This window comes from Phaenicophaeus curvirostris, chromosome 1 (assembly GCF_032191515.1).
Source record: "Phaenicophaeus curvirostris isolate KB17595 chromosome 1, BPBGC_Pcur_1.0, whole genome shotgun sequence".
Classification (NCBI taxonomy): Eukaryota; Metazoa; Chordata; class Aves; order Cuculiformes; family Cuculidae; genus Phaenicophaeus; species Phaenicophaeus curvirostris.
The window spans coordinates 164,747,704-164,766,595 of record NC_091392.1 but is presented as its reverse complement, the minus strand read 5'-3'; the positions used below and the strand labels follow the sequence as shown (position 1 = coordinate 164,766,595).

The window sequence follows — 18,892 nt, the reverse complement described above, 5'->3', positions numbered from 1 at the left end:
AAGTGTCAATCCTTTGCTGACCCTTAAATACTCTGAAGTTTTATTTTAGGCACAGTGGCAAAAGGGATCTATCTGGAGGTATATCTAGAGATTTAGTATATGGAGAGATTAATGTAGATGGAGTTTCTTGGCACCTTTGTCCTTCTTGCTTTGAGAATACATGCTATTTGAAAGAGGAGTTTGGAATCTGGTTTGCCATAAATACTTACTGTATTCTTTGTGCGGGTTCTTGCTTTCATAGCCACAACGTCAGTTGCTTTTTGCTTAGCAGGCCAGCTCACAGCAGTTATTGTAGAGAGTAATGAATGATGTTTATTTGTGCTGCACAATTGACCACATCTGGGGATGAGAACATGCTGGCAGCTAATTGGCCTGGCAAATGATCAGACAGGACCTTGTGTGAGGCAGAAAAATAAAATCACAAGGGACTGTCATCTCTTGCTCCTTACCAATGGTTTCTAGTGGAGGTGGCAAACGCTTGCTATGGATATGATACTGAGATCTACTCTGTCATATGCATTTCTCTCAATGAATGCATCAAATCAATTTGCAGTTATTAACTTCTTGACAGTTAGTATCATCCCCAGCAATCTCTGTTAATTACTAATTTGCAGAGCTGTGTCCATCAGCATTTGCTCTCCTTTTTGTCCTGGAACATTTGTGTACTTGATTTTTGAACTAGTAGCATTAGGGAATGTTAAGGACATAGCCCTGCCTGGAAGTCTGTTTTGTGTTTCTTGGCATGGAGCTGTTTCCTAGAATCATAGAATTTAATTATAGAGTGGATTGGGATGGAAAGAGACTTTAAAGATCATCCAGTTCCAATCAGTAGGGACACCTTCCTCTGGATCAGATTGCTCAAAGACTCATTCAACCCGGCCTTGAACACTTCCATGGATGGGGCATCCGCGACTTCTGTGAGCAACCTGTGCCAGTGCCTCCTCACCCTCACAGCAGAACATTTCTTACTAGTATCTGATCTAAATCTCCCCTCTTTCATCTTAAAGACTTTATCACTTGTCCTGTTCCTGCACTCCCTGATAAAAAGCCCCTCCCCAGCTTTCCTGTAGGCAAGGAAGTGGTGCTGATGCTGCTCCTAGTGAAGATCTGTCTTGTAGGTTTCTTTAAGCTTGAAAACTAGAATAATCACAAATGAGCAAATGGCAATAACTCTTTCATGTGGAGACAGCATAGATCACAATTTGCATTTTTGTATCTTACTAATGTGTAGTTCCACTCTCTTCCCACAGAGACAGCCTTGCAGGTATGCCCCTTCCTCAGCAGACTGCCTTGTGCTGGTGCTGGAACCAGACAGTTGCCTTCACTCCAAGCTTAGTAGTACAAGTTGGAAAAGCAAGAAAGTCTGTTTATTCCTTACAAACCCAGAAATACCTTTGAGCGTGTCAAAGCCAAAGGGAGCAGAAGGGAAATAGCATCTTCTGGACTGATGATGAACTGATGACCCCAAAAAGTTTAATGATGTGATTGACAGCCTGCCAGCAAGATATGCTTCCCTGCTGTTCCCCATGGGCACTTGGTGGTGACGTTAGCAAGAAGGAATAAAGCTCATATACCCTACCAAAATAAATCATTTTGGTTACACTAAGGTTTTAAAATAGAGAGGACCTGAATATTATTTGAATATCTGAGAGTGTTTAAAATAACTGGATCAATGGGTTCAAATAACGGGGCAGATTTGTTGCATTACCTGTGATGGAGAACACCTTTTGGGGGCTTTTGACCCCTTCTAGTTTTGAAAACTGTTTCATGGCTTCTGATGCAGCAGAGTATGCTTCCTAAGAATGAAGGTGATGCCATTGATTTCTAAGTTAGGTATGTGTATGTTCCTAGCTCCCTCCCTTGTGTACATAACATCTATCAGGACAAAATAGATTCTATCACAAATAAACATGTAATACTATAATTTGTTTTTTATCTGTACAAACTTTGCTTGTATCTGGATGGGTTCTCTGAAATTCACATTTTTAAAATTTTCCCTTCTACTTGAAGCAGCTTTATAGTATTTTTGTTTTTCTGAAAAGCCTATGGACATTTTTTAATTTACCTTTTGAAGTTGTGTTAAAAAACCAGGCCAACCAAAAGGCAGTTGTATTCATATTTTACAGGATGAGCTAAGCAAAATTAAATTAAATAAGCCTTTAGCTTGTTTTGCCTACTCTGAGCTCTTTGTGAGTGATATGTAGGAAAAGAGGTGCCGTGTTCTTCTGTTTGGTTGATTTTCCAAAAACAGTGAAAAAAGAAAATCATGCTTATGTAATCAGGAATTGGATGCTGTAAAAAGAGAATGAAAATATGGTAGCTTAAAAGCTTGCTATGGGATTATGGTTGTTTTTAGCACTAGATGGTTAAGCGTCTTTTACTGCTGTGTCTCTGAACTCCCATAACTGACAATTTAACTGCTAATTCAATTGCTATGAACAATTACTTGAAACGTGCTACAAACGTCATGTGTGTTTCTCTATTAACAGTAGTAGGTTTTACTTCCTCTGTTACTTTGTGCGTTGGTACAAAACAACGTATGTAAAAGATATATACCAGAATAGTGTATACGTAGAAGATGGTAAACAAGATATACTTCCTAGGAAATGTTTTGGAGCTCACTCTTAAATGCAGAAGGCTGTGCTGATTTTCTGTTTTGCTGCTGAACTTTGACAATTATTTTCATTTTGCTATAAGTGAAAACTCTATAATAAACACATTAAGATTAGATTATTTTTCTCTCTAACAGCACTATTCTGTTTATAACCATAAATCTCTTTTTTTCTCCCTCCTCCCTCGCATCTGTAACAGCCAACCGATGGCGGAACCTCTTCTCTACACCTGTCTCCTTGGCTTTTCCCTATAGCCCTGTTGCGAGACTCACTCCATTTACCAATGGCTTTAATAGTCCCAGCTTCTCTAAAACCTCCAGTAAAGCAATACTAACACCTGAACGGACAGGTAATGCTTCTCTTTTTATTGATTTACAGTGCTTACAAAAATGCTTAATTTAGTCTGTTCTTGGTAGAATTTAACAGCAATACGCTGTTCAGGTGACATGGTTAAGTGTAGGCATGGAGGTGTCGGGCTGATGGTTGGACTTGATGACATTAGAGGTCTTTTCCAACCTTAATGATTCTATGACTCTCATTTCAAAGGGAGGTCTTTTAAAAAATGATCTAGAATTGGCAATTAACTGGCAGTGTAGTTTATCTTCTGTGTTACACACCGTGTTATAGTAAAGGGATGCTAGTTAACCGAGCCTATTTCTCAATAATGATTTAACTGAGAGTATTGTTGCAACTGTGTCGCCTTAAACAGTCCCCAGCTTTGTCTGCCCTTTGTTACTCGTTTCTGCCCCTTTTTTCTACAGAAACATTTGTGCAACTGTGTAAAGAATTTCTAATAAAAATAGCTGGCAGAGTCATGGCTGTTTTCAAGCTGGCATTGTTGCTGCTATCAAAGATTTTTTTTTTGTTTGCCACTGATTTGCTGGTCAGCAGGAGAGCACCTGGAGAGCAACACAAAGGATCTCCATCCAGTCAGTCAGTTTCACTGGGGACCCAGGTTAAGTGCCTGTATGTAAACACACGTAGCATGGGGAATCAACAAGAGGAGTTAGATGTGTGCACACCTATAGGCCTACGATCTTATTGGTGTCACAGAGACATAGTGGGATGGTTCCCGTGATTGGAGTGTTGGGATGGAGAGATACAGGCTCTTTAGGAAGGACAGGCAAGTGAGAAAAGGAGGGGAGGTGGCCCTCTGTGTCAGTGACATAGCTCCACCTGGGGATGAATGAGGAGCCAACTGAGAACCTGTGGGTCAGGATTAAAGGACAGGCAAAGACAGGTGACGTTACAGTGGGGGGGTCTGCTACAGGCCACCTGACCAGAATGGCTGATTAGACAAGATCCTCTAGAGACAGATAGGTGCAGCCTCACATTTACGAGCCTTGGTCTTCATGGGGGACTTAAACTTCCCTGATGTCTGTTGGAAGGACAACATAGCAGGGCGCAAGCAATCCAGGAGGTTCCTGGAGTACATTGATGACAACTTCCTTCTCCAAGTTATAGAACAGCCAATGAGGAGGGGTGCTGTGCTGGACCTTGTTCTCAACAACAAGGAAGGGCTGCTGGGGAATGTGAAGCTCAAGGAAAACCTTGACCGTGAAATGCTGGAGTTTGAGATCCTTAGGGCAGCGAGGTAGTAAGCAAACTTACTACCTTGGACTTCATGGGAGAAGACTTTGGCCTTTTCAGGGATCTGCTTCATAGGGTACCATGAGATAAAGCCCAGGAGGGCAGGGGCTCCAAGAAAGCTGGTCAGAGATATGAACTGTGGAACTGAGGGCACCTTCAGCCAGTTTGCCAACAACATCAAGCTGTGTGACACAATTGACACACTGAAGGGAAAGGATGCCATCCAGAGAGACCCTGACAGGCTTGAAAAGTGGGCCTCATGAAGTTTAACAAGGCCAAGTGCAAGGTTCTACACCTGTGTTGAGGCAATCCCAAGTACAGTTACAGGCTGGGCAGAGAAGGGATTGAGAGCAGCCCTGAAGAGAAGGACTTGGGGTTGCTGGTGGTTGAGAAGCTCAACATGAGCCTGTAATGTGCACTCACAGCCCAGAAAGCCAACTGTATCCTGGACTGAATTAGAAAAAGTGTGACCAGCAGATCAAGGGAGGTGATTCTGCCCCTCTATTCTGCTCTCATCTCATCTGGAGTCCTGCATTGACTTCTGGAGTCCCCAGCTCAGGAAGGAGATGGATCTGTTAGAACGATTCCAGAGGAGAGCCATGTAGATGATCCGAGGGTTGGAGCACCTCCCACGCAGGGACAGGCTGAGAGATTTGGGCTTGTGTAGCGTGGGGCTGAGGGGCAGGGGACACCTTATAGCAGCCTTGCAGTACTTAAAGGGGTCCTACAGGAAAACTGGGGAGGGGGTCTCTATGAGGGAGTGCAGGAATAGGATTAGGGATAATGGTTTTAAGCTGAAAGAGCTTCAGATTCAATATTGGGAAGAAGTTTTTTCCTCTGAATGTGATAAGGCTCTGGCACAGGTTGCCCAGAGAAGTTGTGGATGCCCCATCCACACTGGATGAGGCTTTGAGCAACCTGATCAAGTGGAAAATGTCCCTGCCCATGGCAGGGCGGTGGCAGCTGGATGATCTTTAAGGTCCCTTCCAACATAAACCATTCTGTGATTATACAATTTTCAGGGTACAAAGGAGTTTCAGGAGAAATACAGTATTCCTATGAGCTGCAAGTTGCAAAGAGTTGCATTTTTCCTTCTTTGCTACATGTATTATGAGTTTATTTGTATCTGTGACTTCTCTTAAGCTGCACTGTTGGTGGAGAAAATAGTCTTCTGAGGAAGAGGCATTAAAATTTTATTGCTGGTGGGAATAGGTGTAGTCTCAGGAAGTTATTAACATCAGTGTCACATTGTTTTCTATACAACACATTAAATCAGTGCAGAAAGCCCTGTTTGGGATGTGGTCACTATGGATGAGATACAGCTCCAGACTGAACACCTGGTGTAAGTGTTCGTGTGAACAAAATATCTAAGCTCCTCCTTTCAATGGAATGTAGTTTAGTCCCTAAATGAAGGCATCTTTTGCTATTTGAGATACCCTCAGGTATTTGGTCTAGCTTCCTACTGCTGGTCCAAAAAGGCACAGCTGTTCCTACCTCTGCAAACCTCAGTGACCGTTGTAACTTGCAAATTATATAAAGCAAACACGTTTACTCCTTACAGTCCTTCCAAAGCAAAGTAATCTCCTGCATGTCCTTTTCTGTTGGAGGTATTATTAGGAAACAGCTGAATTTGGGATGAATTTTTGGTGGCTGCTTTGAGCAGTGCTAGAGGATGCAAACACATCAGTGATACAAGCACATTCAATGAGCCATCGTCACAGCAGTTCTTGCTCTGCAGGCTGGTGGTCCAGAGGATACTAAAAAGTCATTTACTTTTTATTTGAGGAATTTTTTCTTTAAAGCTGGACAACAACTAGCTCATGCAACTAATGGCAATTTAGTTTATTTTTTACTGTTGCGCAGGGAAAAAGAAGACTCCAGAGCCCTCTGCAAAACGTAGCTCTGTGAGGGAGGCAATACTTTCTCTGTTGCTGCATAATTCAGTCTTAATTGTTATAATCGTTGATTTATGTGATGGTTTTAAACAATTAAAACCAAATAAAATTTAGAAAAATGGCTCTGGTGTGGAATCTGAGTACTGAGCAGAAGCTGGTGGCACATACATGCTTGAGTTTCGAAAGAGAATAGGGAGAACCACGATCCCATAAGAAAGATTCAAATGCAGATGTGTTTAGAATACATTAACTAATCTGAGCTGTATCAGAACTCTATTGGGTAAACTATTCATTGGGCTATGTCCTGTTTTGGGAATAAGCAGTGGAATTCATTATGTCTTGCTACACTTAATACTTCTGAGCCCTTTGCTAATTGTTTGTGGATTGCACTGCACTTCCGAAAATTATCTGTTATACAGAACATATTTTAAGCTAGGGTAACATAAATGGGCAGATAGTTGTGAATGAAAGCTGGCTAGACGTATTCACAGACTAAAGGTTATGTTTGCTTACACAGGTTACATTTCTAGAAGTTCCCCTTTGAGCCCACAGTCATCAATAGACAGTGAACTGAGCACCTCAGAGCTGGAAGATGATTCCATCTCCATGGGATACAAGCTGCAGGACCTCACCGATGTTCAGATCATGGCTCGTCTACAAGAGGAGAGTAAGTGGCTTTTTTTAATTTTTCAAAACAGTCTGAGAAAGATTTCTCATTAATAGTCAGAACTGCTCTAGTCTGGTCTTGGTCAAGTGGATCTTTCTTAAACGGTGTCACCTCTTGGGTGGCAGGTGGAAAAGCTCTCCATCTGCAAGGAGAAAATACACACTTCAGATTAATGATAGTTTCAAAAACGGGTCTTTCAAAACCTGTTGCTTATATATTTCTGAATCCCAGCTGGTAGCTCCATAACCGCTGAGTACATCTAGCTTTAGAAGCTTTATAATATCTTGCCACATTAATTAAAATTATTGTATTTCTTCAGAGGGAAGATGCTGAAGCATTTTTCTCATGCATATGTTTCATGAGAAAGTTAAAAATAAACAACTGTCATGGATTTCTCTGTCTCTACTTTGATTTTTCTTAATTCTTAGATGAATTTTGAAATTAATCATAAAATCGTAGAATAGTTAGGGTTGTTGTCCACTTTTATCACATGAAAAGTGGTAGTGTTATATGTGTGCACAAGCGTGCTTTCTTCATGGCCATGAGTAGAAATGCCTTCTCAGGGTGGGAGAGGAAGCATATTAAAAAGTTTCCATCCTGAAGCAAAGATATCTGTCAAGGCTGAGGGCTTTTTATACACCTAGGGAATCTGTTATCTGCAGTTGTTGGCAGAAGTACTTGGCTCCTGGAAATGTTACATACGTCCCCTTTTCCCCTCACTACTGTGCATGTGGGAAAAGAGGGGGATGTACAATAGATGTGGATGTTTCCATCTCATTTGATGTGGACCAAATATGCTTTTCTGGGGTAGTGCTAATAATGGGATGGTTTTCAAAACTTGGCATTCTGAGAAGGGGTGGTAGGATGGGTAGATGTCTAAAATACAGCCATGTTACCGCTAAGCCTTGTCCATAAGGCCTGCTGCTGGCAGGAACTAATTCTGGTTCAGAGAAGTTGGACAGTCAGAACATCTACATGGATTGTAAGTTTAGGATATGTCATTGTCAGCATTTTCATCGAAAAATTGATAGAGTGAGCGTTACTTTCTCTAATTTAGGGTGTTTAAAAATTAAATACTTAATACTCATGTAGTCTTTCTGTTGTCAGGGAAATAGGCACTTCCTAAAAGCAGTTAATCTAATTTGAAGAGAGGTGTGTAACGTGTCTCGCAGGTATTGCATTTTGGTGATGTCTGTATTCTTTTTTATTGTTTATTAAAAAGACATCTTGAGGGAAGTAGCTCAGGCCTAGGTGCTTGAAAGTTAGATACTGAAATTTACATCAGATGAATCCTACTTCAGTTCTTCAGCATGGTGACATTGTAAATCCAGTTCTTGCTGTCTGTTTACTTGCTTATATTTCAAGATTGAAGTGCATGTGAAGAGTTAATCATTTAGCAGAAGCCAAATTATCCTTTTCTTGGAATTTACAGGCCTTAGGCAAGATTACGCTTCGACTTCAGCATCTGTGTCAAGGCACAGTTCGAGCATCTCTCTGCACACGGGGAAGAAAGGGACGTGTGGTGACCAGGAGTACGACCGCTATAGTCTTGAGGATGAAGAAGAGTTTGACCACCTTCCACCCCCACAGCCAAGGCTGACACGCTGCTCCCCCTTCCAGAGAGGGATTCCTCACTCACAGACTTTCTCCAGTATGCGGGACTGCAGGAGGAGTCCTACCTCCCCGCACTTTCCTTCAAATACTTATCAGCAGCCCTACTACTCTCCTCAAGCCCAAACTCCAGAGCAGCAACCAAACAGGATTAATGGAGGTGGGTCATGTGCTTTTCTGAGAAGTGGCCTTTTCTCTGGGTGAAGTGCCAGTGCCGTTTTAAATATAAAGTTGTTTCAAATGAGTGAAGTGTGTTCAGCGTATGACAGCTAGATCAGTCTATGAATGGTGACAAGCAATTTAAACCTGTGCAAATGATTGGGGTATGTTACTGTTAAGTAATTTGCCATATAATGTAATCTATGACCTAGTCATGGAAGTCATTGCTTTAGTCTGTTTTGAAGTGCTGCAGATATGACTACAAGTGAACAAAGGAAAAAAGGAAAGAAGAGCTTCGTTTAGCAGGCTAATAGTTGGTTAGAATGAACCAATTAGGCTGTCAAGTGTGGCCTACACATGTCCATAATGGGTACAGTAAAACATAAAATAGAGTTTTCAGATTTTTCATTCTACTACTTATTCCTGTCTTTGCTGGTAATGTAACTGTGTTGTGAATCATAGAATAAGAGAAAGAATCATAGAATGGTTTGGCTTGGAAGGGACCTTAAAGATCATCCAATTCCAACCCCCTTGCCATGGGTAGGGACACCTTCCAATGGATCAGGTTGCCGAAAGCCTCATCCAGCCTGATCTGGAACACCTCCAGAGATGGGGTATCCGTGACTTTTCTGGTCAACCTGTGCCATTGCCTCCCTATCCTCACAGGAAAAAGTCTCCTCCTAATATCTCATCTAAATCTCCCCTCTTTCATCTTAAGCCATCGTCCTCTGATAGAAGAGCCCTCCCCAGCTTTCCTGTAGGCTCCTATTTAAGTACTGGAAGGCTGCTATAAGGTGTCTCTGGAGCCTTCTCTTTTCTAGGCTGAACAAGCCCAACTCTCTCAGCCTGTCCTTGTATGGGAGATACTCTAGCCCTTGGATGATCTTTGTGGCCCTCCCCTGGGCTCTAACAGATCCATGTCCTTCCTGTGCTGAGGACTCCAGTATCTGCAGTGAGTGCTTCTGGCACTTTACTCCTGTTCCAGGCCTGGTAGGGAAAGCTGCTGAAGTAGTGGGAGATAATGTCACTCCTAAACTACCACGAGCCATTGCTGCTTTTTGAAATGCATTACAGAATCTCTGAAACATCTCTTCCTCAGTGCTTACTCAAAAATGAAGTTTCCCTCTGTAGTTGCTGTTACCTTCCTGTCATTCCTTATTATGATCACAATTTTATTCCTCCTGCTGCATCTTCCTTTCCTGTTCCTTCTGTCTTTTCACCAAGCTAATTCAGACCAGTCAGTTTTCAGTCAAGGTCTCGTTTGTAACATTACAGGTTACAGCTTACCTTTGTGCAAGAAAATAAATGCGTTCTTTGAAACAGTTACTAGTTATGTAGTTATATAATGGTTTTAGTTGAAAAAGACCTTTGATATCATTGAGTCCATCCATCAATCCAGGCCTGCTAAGTCCACCTCTAGGCCATGTTCCCAAGTACAGCATCTACTTGTCTTATAAACACCTCCAGAGATGGTGACTCAACCACCTCTCTGGGCAGCCTATTCGAGTGCTTGACAACTCTTTCAGTAAAGAAATTCCTCCTAATATCCAGCCTAAATCCCCCCTGGCACATCTTAATGCCATTTCCTTGTGTCCTGTCGCTGGCTACCAGGGAGAAGAGACCAACCCTCACCTTGCTATAACATCCTTTTGGGTAGCTGCAGGGAGTAATAAGATCTCCCCTCAGCTTCCTTTTCTCCAGGCTAAATGACCCCAGCTCCCTGAGCTGCTCCTTATAAGGCTTGTGCTCTAAACCCTTCACCAGCTTTGCAGCCCTTTTCTGGGCACGAGAGCTACATATAGAGCACTACAGGTATGCATGTTGCTTTCCTGACAAATACAACATGACGGGTTGGTACCAAAAGCACTTACATTCAAAGTAAGACATTGGGTGGAAGTAAAATCAACAAGTGGCAGTGTATAAAGCAGCTGAGGTTAACGGAGAGCAGAGCGATGTGGGTATAACATGTGTGCCATATTATTTTCAATGTTATTTTTCTTGCTGGTGAGATGCAAGAATGAAACAGCACTGAAAAACTTGCAGAAAAATCTCTTGGGGAGGTAGAAAGGAAAGTTATGGGACATTTTTGATTGCAAGAATAAGGACAAGGTGTGGTGCTGTGATCTTTTTTATATAGTCCCCAAATGCTTTTTGGATATTTTTTTCATGTTCCTTGTAATAGTATCATAGAATTGTTTGGGTTGGAAGGGACCTTAAGGATCATCCAGTTCCAATCCCCCTTGCCATGGGCAGGGACACTTTCCACTGGATCAGCTTGCTCAAAGTCCCATCCAACCTGGCCTTGAAAACCTCCAGGCATGGGGCATCCATGACTTCATTGGACAACCTGTTCCAGTGCCTCACCACCCTCACAGTAAAAAGTTTCATCCTGTTAACTAATCTAAATCTCCCCTCTTTCAACTTAGAACCATTTCAACTTGTCCTATCCCTGCTCTTCCTGATAAAGAGCCCAGAGCCAGTTTTCCTACAGATTTCCTTCAGGAACCAAAAGAAATATGGTGATCATCATTGGCTGTTGCTTCATTTGGAAAGCTGTGAATGTTTTTCTTCTTTTTTATTTCCAAGTACTCTCAAGGCAGATATAGAAAAGCAGCATTTCAGGGGCAATAGGTTGGTGTTTGGGCATCAGTTCAGTGTAGACTAACGTTGGTTTGTGTGTTTGGAGACATGGGAAAAGGTCTTTTCTTTCTGATTTACAGAGGTTTTCTACTCCTGACTTCTCTTGTTCAGTAATAAAGGGAGAATTTGCTGTAGGACATTGTTGCAGACTCTATTAGAGAAAAGGAGAAGAAAATGTTACTTAGTAATCTTTGGAGTTATATTGAGTATAGTGATCAGTGGGGAGAAGTCATGGAAGGATAATGGAAAAACTTTTAATTTGCTGTAACTATCTGTGGAGAGAGATACATGCCTGTGAAGCCAGAGTGAGATGAAAGAATAATTCTAAATAAAATGGAAGTGTACAGTGTTAATACAGTTATGAAGAATGGTGTCTCTCTCATAAATGGAAGACTTGAGTTTAGTTCTAAATCTGTATTTGTATATTTACACACTGAGCTCCCTGTTGTGTCAACTGACAATTCCACTGACATTGAACTAGACACTGGTGTATTTGGGATGTCATAAATGTTATAACCATAACAAATGTAATGCAGACACTGAACTCAGGTCTTTAAAGATGAGGAAGATAAATTAATCCCTTAAAGTAAACTCGTTACTGAGACTACAAGTACGTTAAGGATTTCAGAACAAACTGAATATCTACAGCACATAGAACATAATATTTAAAACAGAAAAGGACAGATTTTTTCCCTTATAGTTTTCCCCCAAAATGTTTGTGCATACAATACAGATAAGGCAAATCTGAATTTGCAGGATTGTTTGAACGATTTAAATGTGTGTAAGAAACTGTTAATGTAGCTTAAACAGTGGTATAGATTTGTCCGAGATACTAATAATTATGATTGATGGTATCATATTCCTTAAAGATAGTGGACTTCTGGCAAGTCTTGTGATCCTTTCATGCAAATAACATTGACAATGCTTGCAGAGAATAACAGTGAATGAATAAATATGTTTTAAGGCACTTGACTGTAGAGTCAACTTAAGCTGTCCTCCTTGCAAGGAGAGCCTTAATGGGTGAAGTATCTTGGGAGAGACATGATACATAGAATCATAGAATCAAGGAGTCATGGAATCATTAACGTTGGAAAAAACCTTTAAGATTGTCAAGTCCAGCTGTCAGCCCAACACCACTGCGCCTACTAAACCATGTCCCAGAGTGTCATATCTACACACTTTTTCAACATGTCCAGGAATGGTGACTGCAGCACTTCCCTGGGCAGTTCCAGTCTGGCAGCTCACCAAAGGGTGAACCTCATGAAGAGGGAGCTGGCCTCTTCTCCCAAGTGACAGGGGACAGGACAAGAGGAAATGGCCTCAAGCTCCACCAGGGGAGGTTTAGGCTGGACATTAGGAAAAAAAATTTCACAGAAAGGGTCATTGGGCACTGGCACAGGCTGCCCAGGGAGGTGGTTGAGTCACCTTCCCTGGAGGTGTTTAAGGCACAGGTTGACGAGGTGCTAAGGGGAATGGTTTAGTGATTGATGGGAATGTTTGGACTCGATGATCCAGTGGGTCTCTTCCAACCTGGTTATTCTATGATTCTGTGATTCTCTTCTGTGGCAGCTTTGCCCTGAGGGCAAGGTCTATTTACGTGATACATGGACATTAATCTTGGGCTGGTGATTGTATTAGGTCAAGGAAGGAAAAAAGAAGCGGTCAAATGAGGGCAGCAACCAGCAGGGCCTGGACCAGAAGACAGAAGGCAGATGCTGCTGTGCTGATGTCCTGCTAGAAAGAAGCTGGGCTGCCAGTCCCAGGCTGACTTCATGGAATAGGCAGCATCAGCGGAAGAACATTCTGGAAAAAATCAGAACTGAAGCAGCTGGGAAAGAGGCAAACTGCAGTGTTTACTATAATTTTGTGTAACATTTGACAAAAAAAAGTGTAAACGTACAGTAGGCAATTTTTGTTGTGTCATTCTGCTGGAGATCTGTGAAACAAGGGTAACGTATGCTGCCTGAAGAACACTCATGGAGTGACCAGCATGTGTGTATAAGCATGGATTGTTCTTTGAAGGCAGCAGTAACCAAGAGCTGATTATTAACCCCTTTGCATGACCTGTCCTTGTATTTTCTTCACACTTTCAAATATCTTGGTAGGAGGATATCTGTAGGTCATGCTGTTACATCTCAAAGAAGACTGGGACAGGCAAAGTTACATCTCTTATGCTTTATATGGCTGCATCCTATTTAAACAGTGTATCTTTGTTTTGGCCTAGATTGTAGTTAAGACTCAGTAGTTGGTCACAATAACCTTGGATGCAGGTCTTTTGATGTTCCTGGTGTTTATAGCCATGTCTTCCTAAAAGAACGAACTGTAAGCAACTGATAATTTTTTAGGTTTCCCACTGAACCGAATTAGTGCTTGAGAGGGAGCAAAATCTGTAGCAAATTTCAGCATTCAGCATAAACATCGTAAACTATTTGAGCAGATTACTTCTCACCTGAGAATACATCTTACCTCTACTCTGTTAATTTTCTCATCAGTCATAGGAGAGCAAAGAGCTCTAGAAATGAAAGGTTTTCTGCTAGTGGCTTAGAAAAATATTTTATTTTCATCTCTTATATTTCCAGCAGGTTTTTATCTAGTCGTGCCTCAGTGGCCTGAAATAATATGAAAAGCACATAACTTCCCTTTTCATTTTCCATATATCAAGCTCACAAGTATGATGGTTTAGCCCTAGCCTGGCCTAATAGGCAGCTAAACAGGAGCAGTTTTGGTGGTCACAATTGCCTTTCCCCACCAAGGAAAGGGGAAAGGGAAATGAGAGAAAAAAGATTTGTGGACTGGAAACTAGAATTAAGATACCTTTACTGAAATAATAATAATAATAATAATGAAAATACTATGAATTAGAAAATAATAAAATATATACAAATATACAAAGTTCCCCCCCCAGTAACTACATCACCACAGATGCTGCAGAGCAGGCGTTAAGAAAGGTCCTGGGCTGGACTTAGTGGCAGGAGGGAGCTAGACTCAGGAACTGGACTCAGGAATGCACAGACCCAAGATAAAGGCAAAAAGACAGACGAGATCCTCACTTGTCAAAGAAGAGAAGCTGACCCCTGTGATCCCTCAGTTTTATACTAAATATGACGTATGTGAGATGGAATACTGTGTTGGTCAGTTTTGGGGTCACCTGTCCTGTCCACTTCTCCCCACGGGTGGGACCTTTTTCACCCCTTTCACTGGTGGCATTTGACCAACTTGAGAATAGCCTCATTTTCCACAGGAGTAAGTATAAGCAGTTGTCTTTCTGCATGCCAATGCCCTGTGTTATCACTTCTAGAGACAAAACTGCCTGAAATTATGTAGTTAACTCTCAGAAAATGAGGTTACTCGGACAAGACTTAGCTGAAGTTAGAAAACCGATTCTGCTTTAGCTGAAACCAGAATACAGTGTTTCATTTACAAAGTGTCTGTAAGACTCTTTGCACTGTTCTTAGAAGGGGAACAGGTGACAGAACAAACTTCAAGAAAGAGATGAAAGGCATCCCAGGAGATGAAAGCTGCAAAATTCTATCAATACAAGCATTTCTTGGTTTTCCCCAAACACCAAACTTATTTTCATTGCTTCTCAACACCATTTATCTCAGCAGACACAAGGACCCATCAAAGAACTAACGCAGATGCTCAATGAATGAGAATTTGCAGGTGCAGCAGGAATGTGCTGCCAAAGGACTGAATCAGCAGCACAGCACACTGCTGGAATGGGAAAGGACTAATGAACAGGAGGCAAAAGACATGAAGGAATCCAAGCCAGTTCTGTACCTATTTTTCCTGCTGTTGTAGCTGCATTCACTGGGCAATTCAAAGAGCAAATTGTGCCTACGGTGGCTGATGCAGTCCCTGAGTGGAAGATCATGTAGATCCCAAGGAATACCTGCTTATATGTGGATAGTATTAGACATAAAACTGTTTTCTGCACTTCCATCTTCCCTAGCATCATCCTACTGCTCAAACCTTTTTTGCCAAGTGCTGTAATGTTAACCTGGGATTTCAAGACTCAGGGTTTTAAAGGATGGGCTAGGGTTCCAAAATTAGCAGTAGCTACACATGTATTCATGAATTTTCTGCCACCCTGAGCCAAGGCTTGCATCGTAGGAAGAGAGTTCCCTTTCCAGTCTGTAAAATCATGAGTTTTTCAGAAATAGGGATGTGTAGTAGCTGTATGGATGCCATTGTTTGCATCCCCATGACAGTGTTGGAAGCCTGGTAACTATTTTATCATTGTTCTATCAGTGATATTAGTACTTACCAGGTGTTTGAACCACAATGATAATCCCTTTGCTAATGTTCATTGCTGTACTTCTAGCAGTTTGAGCTTTCCTGTGTCAGTGGTGAGACACTGGAAGCACCTCTGACTATTTGATGAAGGATTACCCTCACAGTGGTTCTTTATTAGGGTTTGGCTGTACTCTAGTTTCTGGGAACTCAAACCTTGCATTTCTTTTCCTTACACCACACTCCTCCCTATGTCACCTCCCATGCCCACTGTTTGATTTAAAAAATATGAAAATGTATTGTATTTAATTCATGGGAAGTTTTAAACCGTTTCCTAGACAGTGATGATTTTCTGTGTCAGTCTGTCTGTGGTAACTGAAAGCCAGTCTTAATTGGGATGGAAGGGAAAAAAGTCTCATTGTTCCAGGACAAGTGTGCATGATACAGTGTTAAGGGTAGGTAAACACTAGTAACCGGGACTTGGGACATGCAAATATAAGAAACACTGGGGCTTTGAATCAGTCATAGGATCATGGGATAGTTTGGGTTGGAAGGGACCTTAAAGATCATCTATTTCCAACCCCCCCTGCTATGGGCAGGGACATGTCACACTAGATCAGGCTGCCCAAGGCTCCATCCAACCTGGCCTTGAACACTTGAAGTACAAGGACGTTGTACTTGAAGTGCAAGGATGTTTTTGATTATTTGCAGGATTCTGTACCAGCTCTGATCATGAAAACTGATCATAAAAACCAGCTGGAGTTTTAGCATTGCTGTACCTCAGTTCACTGGAGTTAGATAGGCATCACATGCATTAAAGTTGCTGTTAGTGACTACTAATACATTGTATAGATAGAACTGTACTGTCACTTCTTATTACTTGTCAGTTGTTAGTAGCTTTAAGGATTAGAGGAGTTCATGATGGTGCTTAATGGGTTATATATTTATGTGGACTGATAAACAGAGACTCCTATGTCAGTTCGATGTTTCTGTGGACTTGCCCTGTGTGAGCTTGGTTGACCCAAACCAGCAGTTATAAACCATGTGTGATGTATCATTGCTGTGGATAAATTCGAAACATCAGTCTTGAAATACCTTACTTGCCATTGCAGAGAGCAGTCATAGCTGCCTATGAGAAGACAAGCACACCCCTGCTTTCTGTTAGAGTGCAAGGGCTGGAGGCAGTTATCTGCCAGACGCTGGAGCCTACGGCAGAGGCAGGAGCTGGTGGCTTCCACTCTTATGACGGTACCAGGAAAAACGTAGCCTACTTAGCAGAGCACAGTACTTGTGCTCCTGAACCTGGCCAAGAGGCCAGTATTAGTCATGTTGTCAATGACAATTTAATGAATGACTCGTAATTTTCCCACAGTGGTGCTTTACTGAAGTCTGTCATGTCACAGGAGGCCATTCAGACCAGGTCATTCAATGTGTGTCTTTCTGGCCCTGTCAATCTCTTCTGATTATACAGAACCGAGTTATCTCCCTTTGACCCCAGAGCTGAAGAGACCAAAAGAGATTCACCTTAGATTATCCAATGCTGTTGTGGTTGGGAAAGCTTCTTGAAATGTCAGGCTTGGTTTCAGCTTCTCTCTCCAAATCAAAGAGCGTGAGAGGGCTTGTAGATATCCTCGGACTTCTCAGACACTTGCCTTAGCTGTTGAACCTGCCCCAAAACATTTGGAGCATTTGCAGCTTTCTTTTTGTGAGACACCCTACAGGCCTGTTCTGAAAGTGCCTGCCAAATAAGGTTCCATAAGAGTGAGGTAGGAGAGAGAACAACCAGATTTGAAAATCCTGATGTCAACCCAGGGCTCTAAGCATCAAAACTCAGCAGGTTTTGCACATAGCCACCTGCAGAAATGTAACACATTTGATTTAGACTAGGTGTAAGAAGGAAATTTTTTACAATGCGGGTGGTGAAACACTGGAACAGGTTGCCCAGACAGGTAGTAGACGCCCTATCCCTCGAAACATTCAGGGCCAGGATGGATGGGGCTCTGAGCAACCTGATCTAGTTGAAGATATCCCTGCTCACCACAGGGAGTTTTAGCTGGATGACTTGTAAAGGTCTGTTCCAATCCAAAGCATTCTATGATTCTTTTAGTAAGGTTGGGTATTGAATGGAATTTTTTAGCATCAAAGTAAGATTTAGTCACTTAGGGTGAATTCCTCTCACCTATCTTTAGACAAATACAGCGTAGATATCTGTGTCTGACTTTGTCACTGCAGCTTTGCTTTGTATTCACTGCAAAGAAACAGGCGTATTTAGGGCAGGATTCATCTGACCTACTTTACACATTTATGTGAGAGTCATCCTTATTATGATACTATAGCGTTTAAACCCATGTGATTCCAAAACTGTGCTGCCCATTGGTGTCTTTAAAATTATTTGTGAGTAATGATGCTGTTAACAGCCATCAAAAGGGTTGAATTAGTAGGCTGTCTGTATTTGTCCTGCAGAGCAAACCTTTTCTTCGTGTTGAAGTAATTGTTTTAATTTTGATTTTCTACGGAAATTATTCCTAGGCTGCTTGTGTTTGTTGGAAATTCTGATATGACTATGGATATTGTTTTCTTCTGGTTCAGATAAACTTCGAAGAAGCATGCCTAACCTCACTCGGATGCCAACTACGCCAACTATTAGTAGTAACACTGGCTTTGCCAGTTCCCCAGTCACTGTGAGGAACAGTCAGAGCTTCGACTCCAGTTTGCATGGAGCGAGTAATGGGATTTCAAGGATGCAGTCGTGTAGTAAGTACCCATGTTCTTTGCTTGAGCTCGAAGAATCGATAGAGTGGTAAAATATATGTCCCAGTGCAAAATGAAAAGCTGGCTCTGTTCATTTTGTACCAGATTTTAATATAGCTCATTTCCAAAGTTTTTTTGAAAGGATTGATTTGAAAAGGATTTTCAAAGTTTCTATTTTGGAAAGGAAATTCTGCCAGTCTTTTTTTTCAGTATTGACAGTTTCATCACCTCCTTTGTTTTTTATTTGCCCATTCATTTTGTGTCTAAAGTTACAGAATAAGTATTATTAGTAGTACTGTAGAAGTACCAGTAATGGAATTAATTCATATAAGCTTACATTTTTAGTTTTGGTACTAGAATTGAAAACTGCTTTTCTGGATAATTTATACAATGCTGGTTTTACAGTACGCTGCATAAATACTACCTTAAAATACATGACCTCTTTCCTACAGAAGTTGAGCTACTTTATTCCAAGCAAATGCGGTAAACAGAGGGTTATATCCTCAAGTATAAGATACTTGTTGAGTGGGGGAATTAAAGCTGTAACTAGTTTAATTTAAGTGACTTCTTGTCACCTTGTGGATGGAGGGAGTATTGATCTAGCGGATATTGAATTATTAATGTAGAATGTGACCGAAGTATATCAAGATCCAAACCAATCTTCTCTAGCACACTGGCTGAAGTACTCTGAGAGGAAATAGAAGAAGTGAATTTCTTTTGACAGAGACAGGAGA

General features: G+C 41.6%; 1 protein-coding gene across 2 annotated transcripts in view; it reads left to right on the top strand.

Moving 5' to 3' along the window:
* The window catches only part of LOC138733065 (SLAIN motif-containing protein 1-like), a 43,705-nt gene that overhangs the window by 19,744 nt on the left and 5,069 nt on the right, over nucleotides 1–18,892 (top strand). Inside the window, exons 3-6 of one of the 2 annotated variants that reach the window (XM_069879954.1) lie at nucleotides 2,812–2,961; nucleotides 6,615–6,764; nucleotides 8,197–8,535; nucleotides 17,997–18,161. In XM_069879954.1, the coding sequence (XP_069736055.1) occupies nucleotides 2,812–2,961; nucleotides 6,615–6,764; nucleotides 8,197–8,535; nucleotides 17,997–18,161 (804 nt within the window). The remainder of the gene's footprint in view (nucleotides 1–2,811; nucleotides 2,962–6,614; nucleotides 6,765–8,196; nucleotides 8,536–17,996; nucleotides 18,162–18,892) is intronic. The other variant, XM_069879963.1, reaches the window with a different exon arrangement.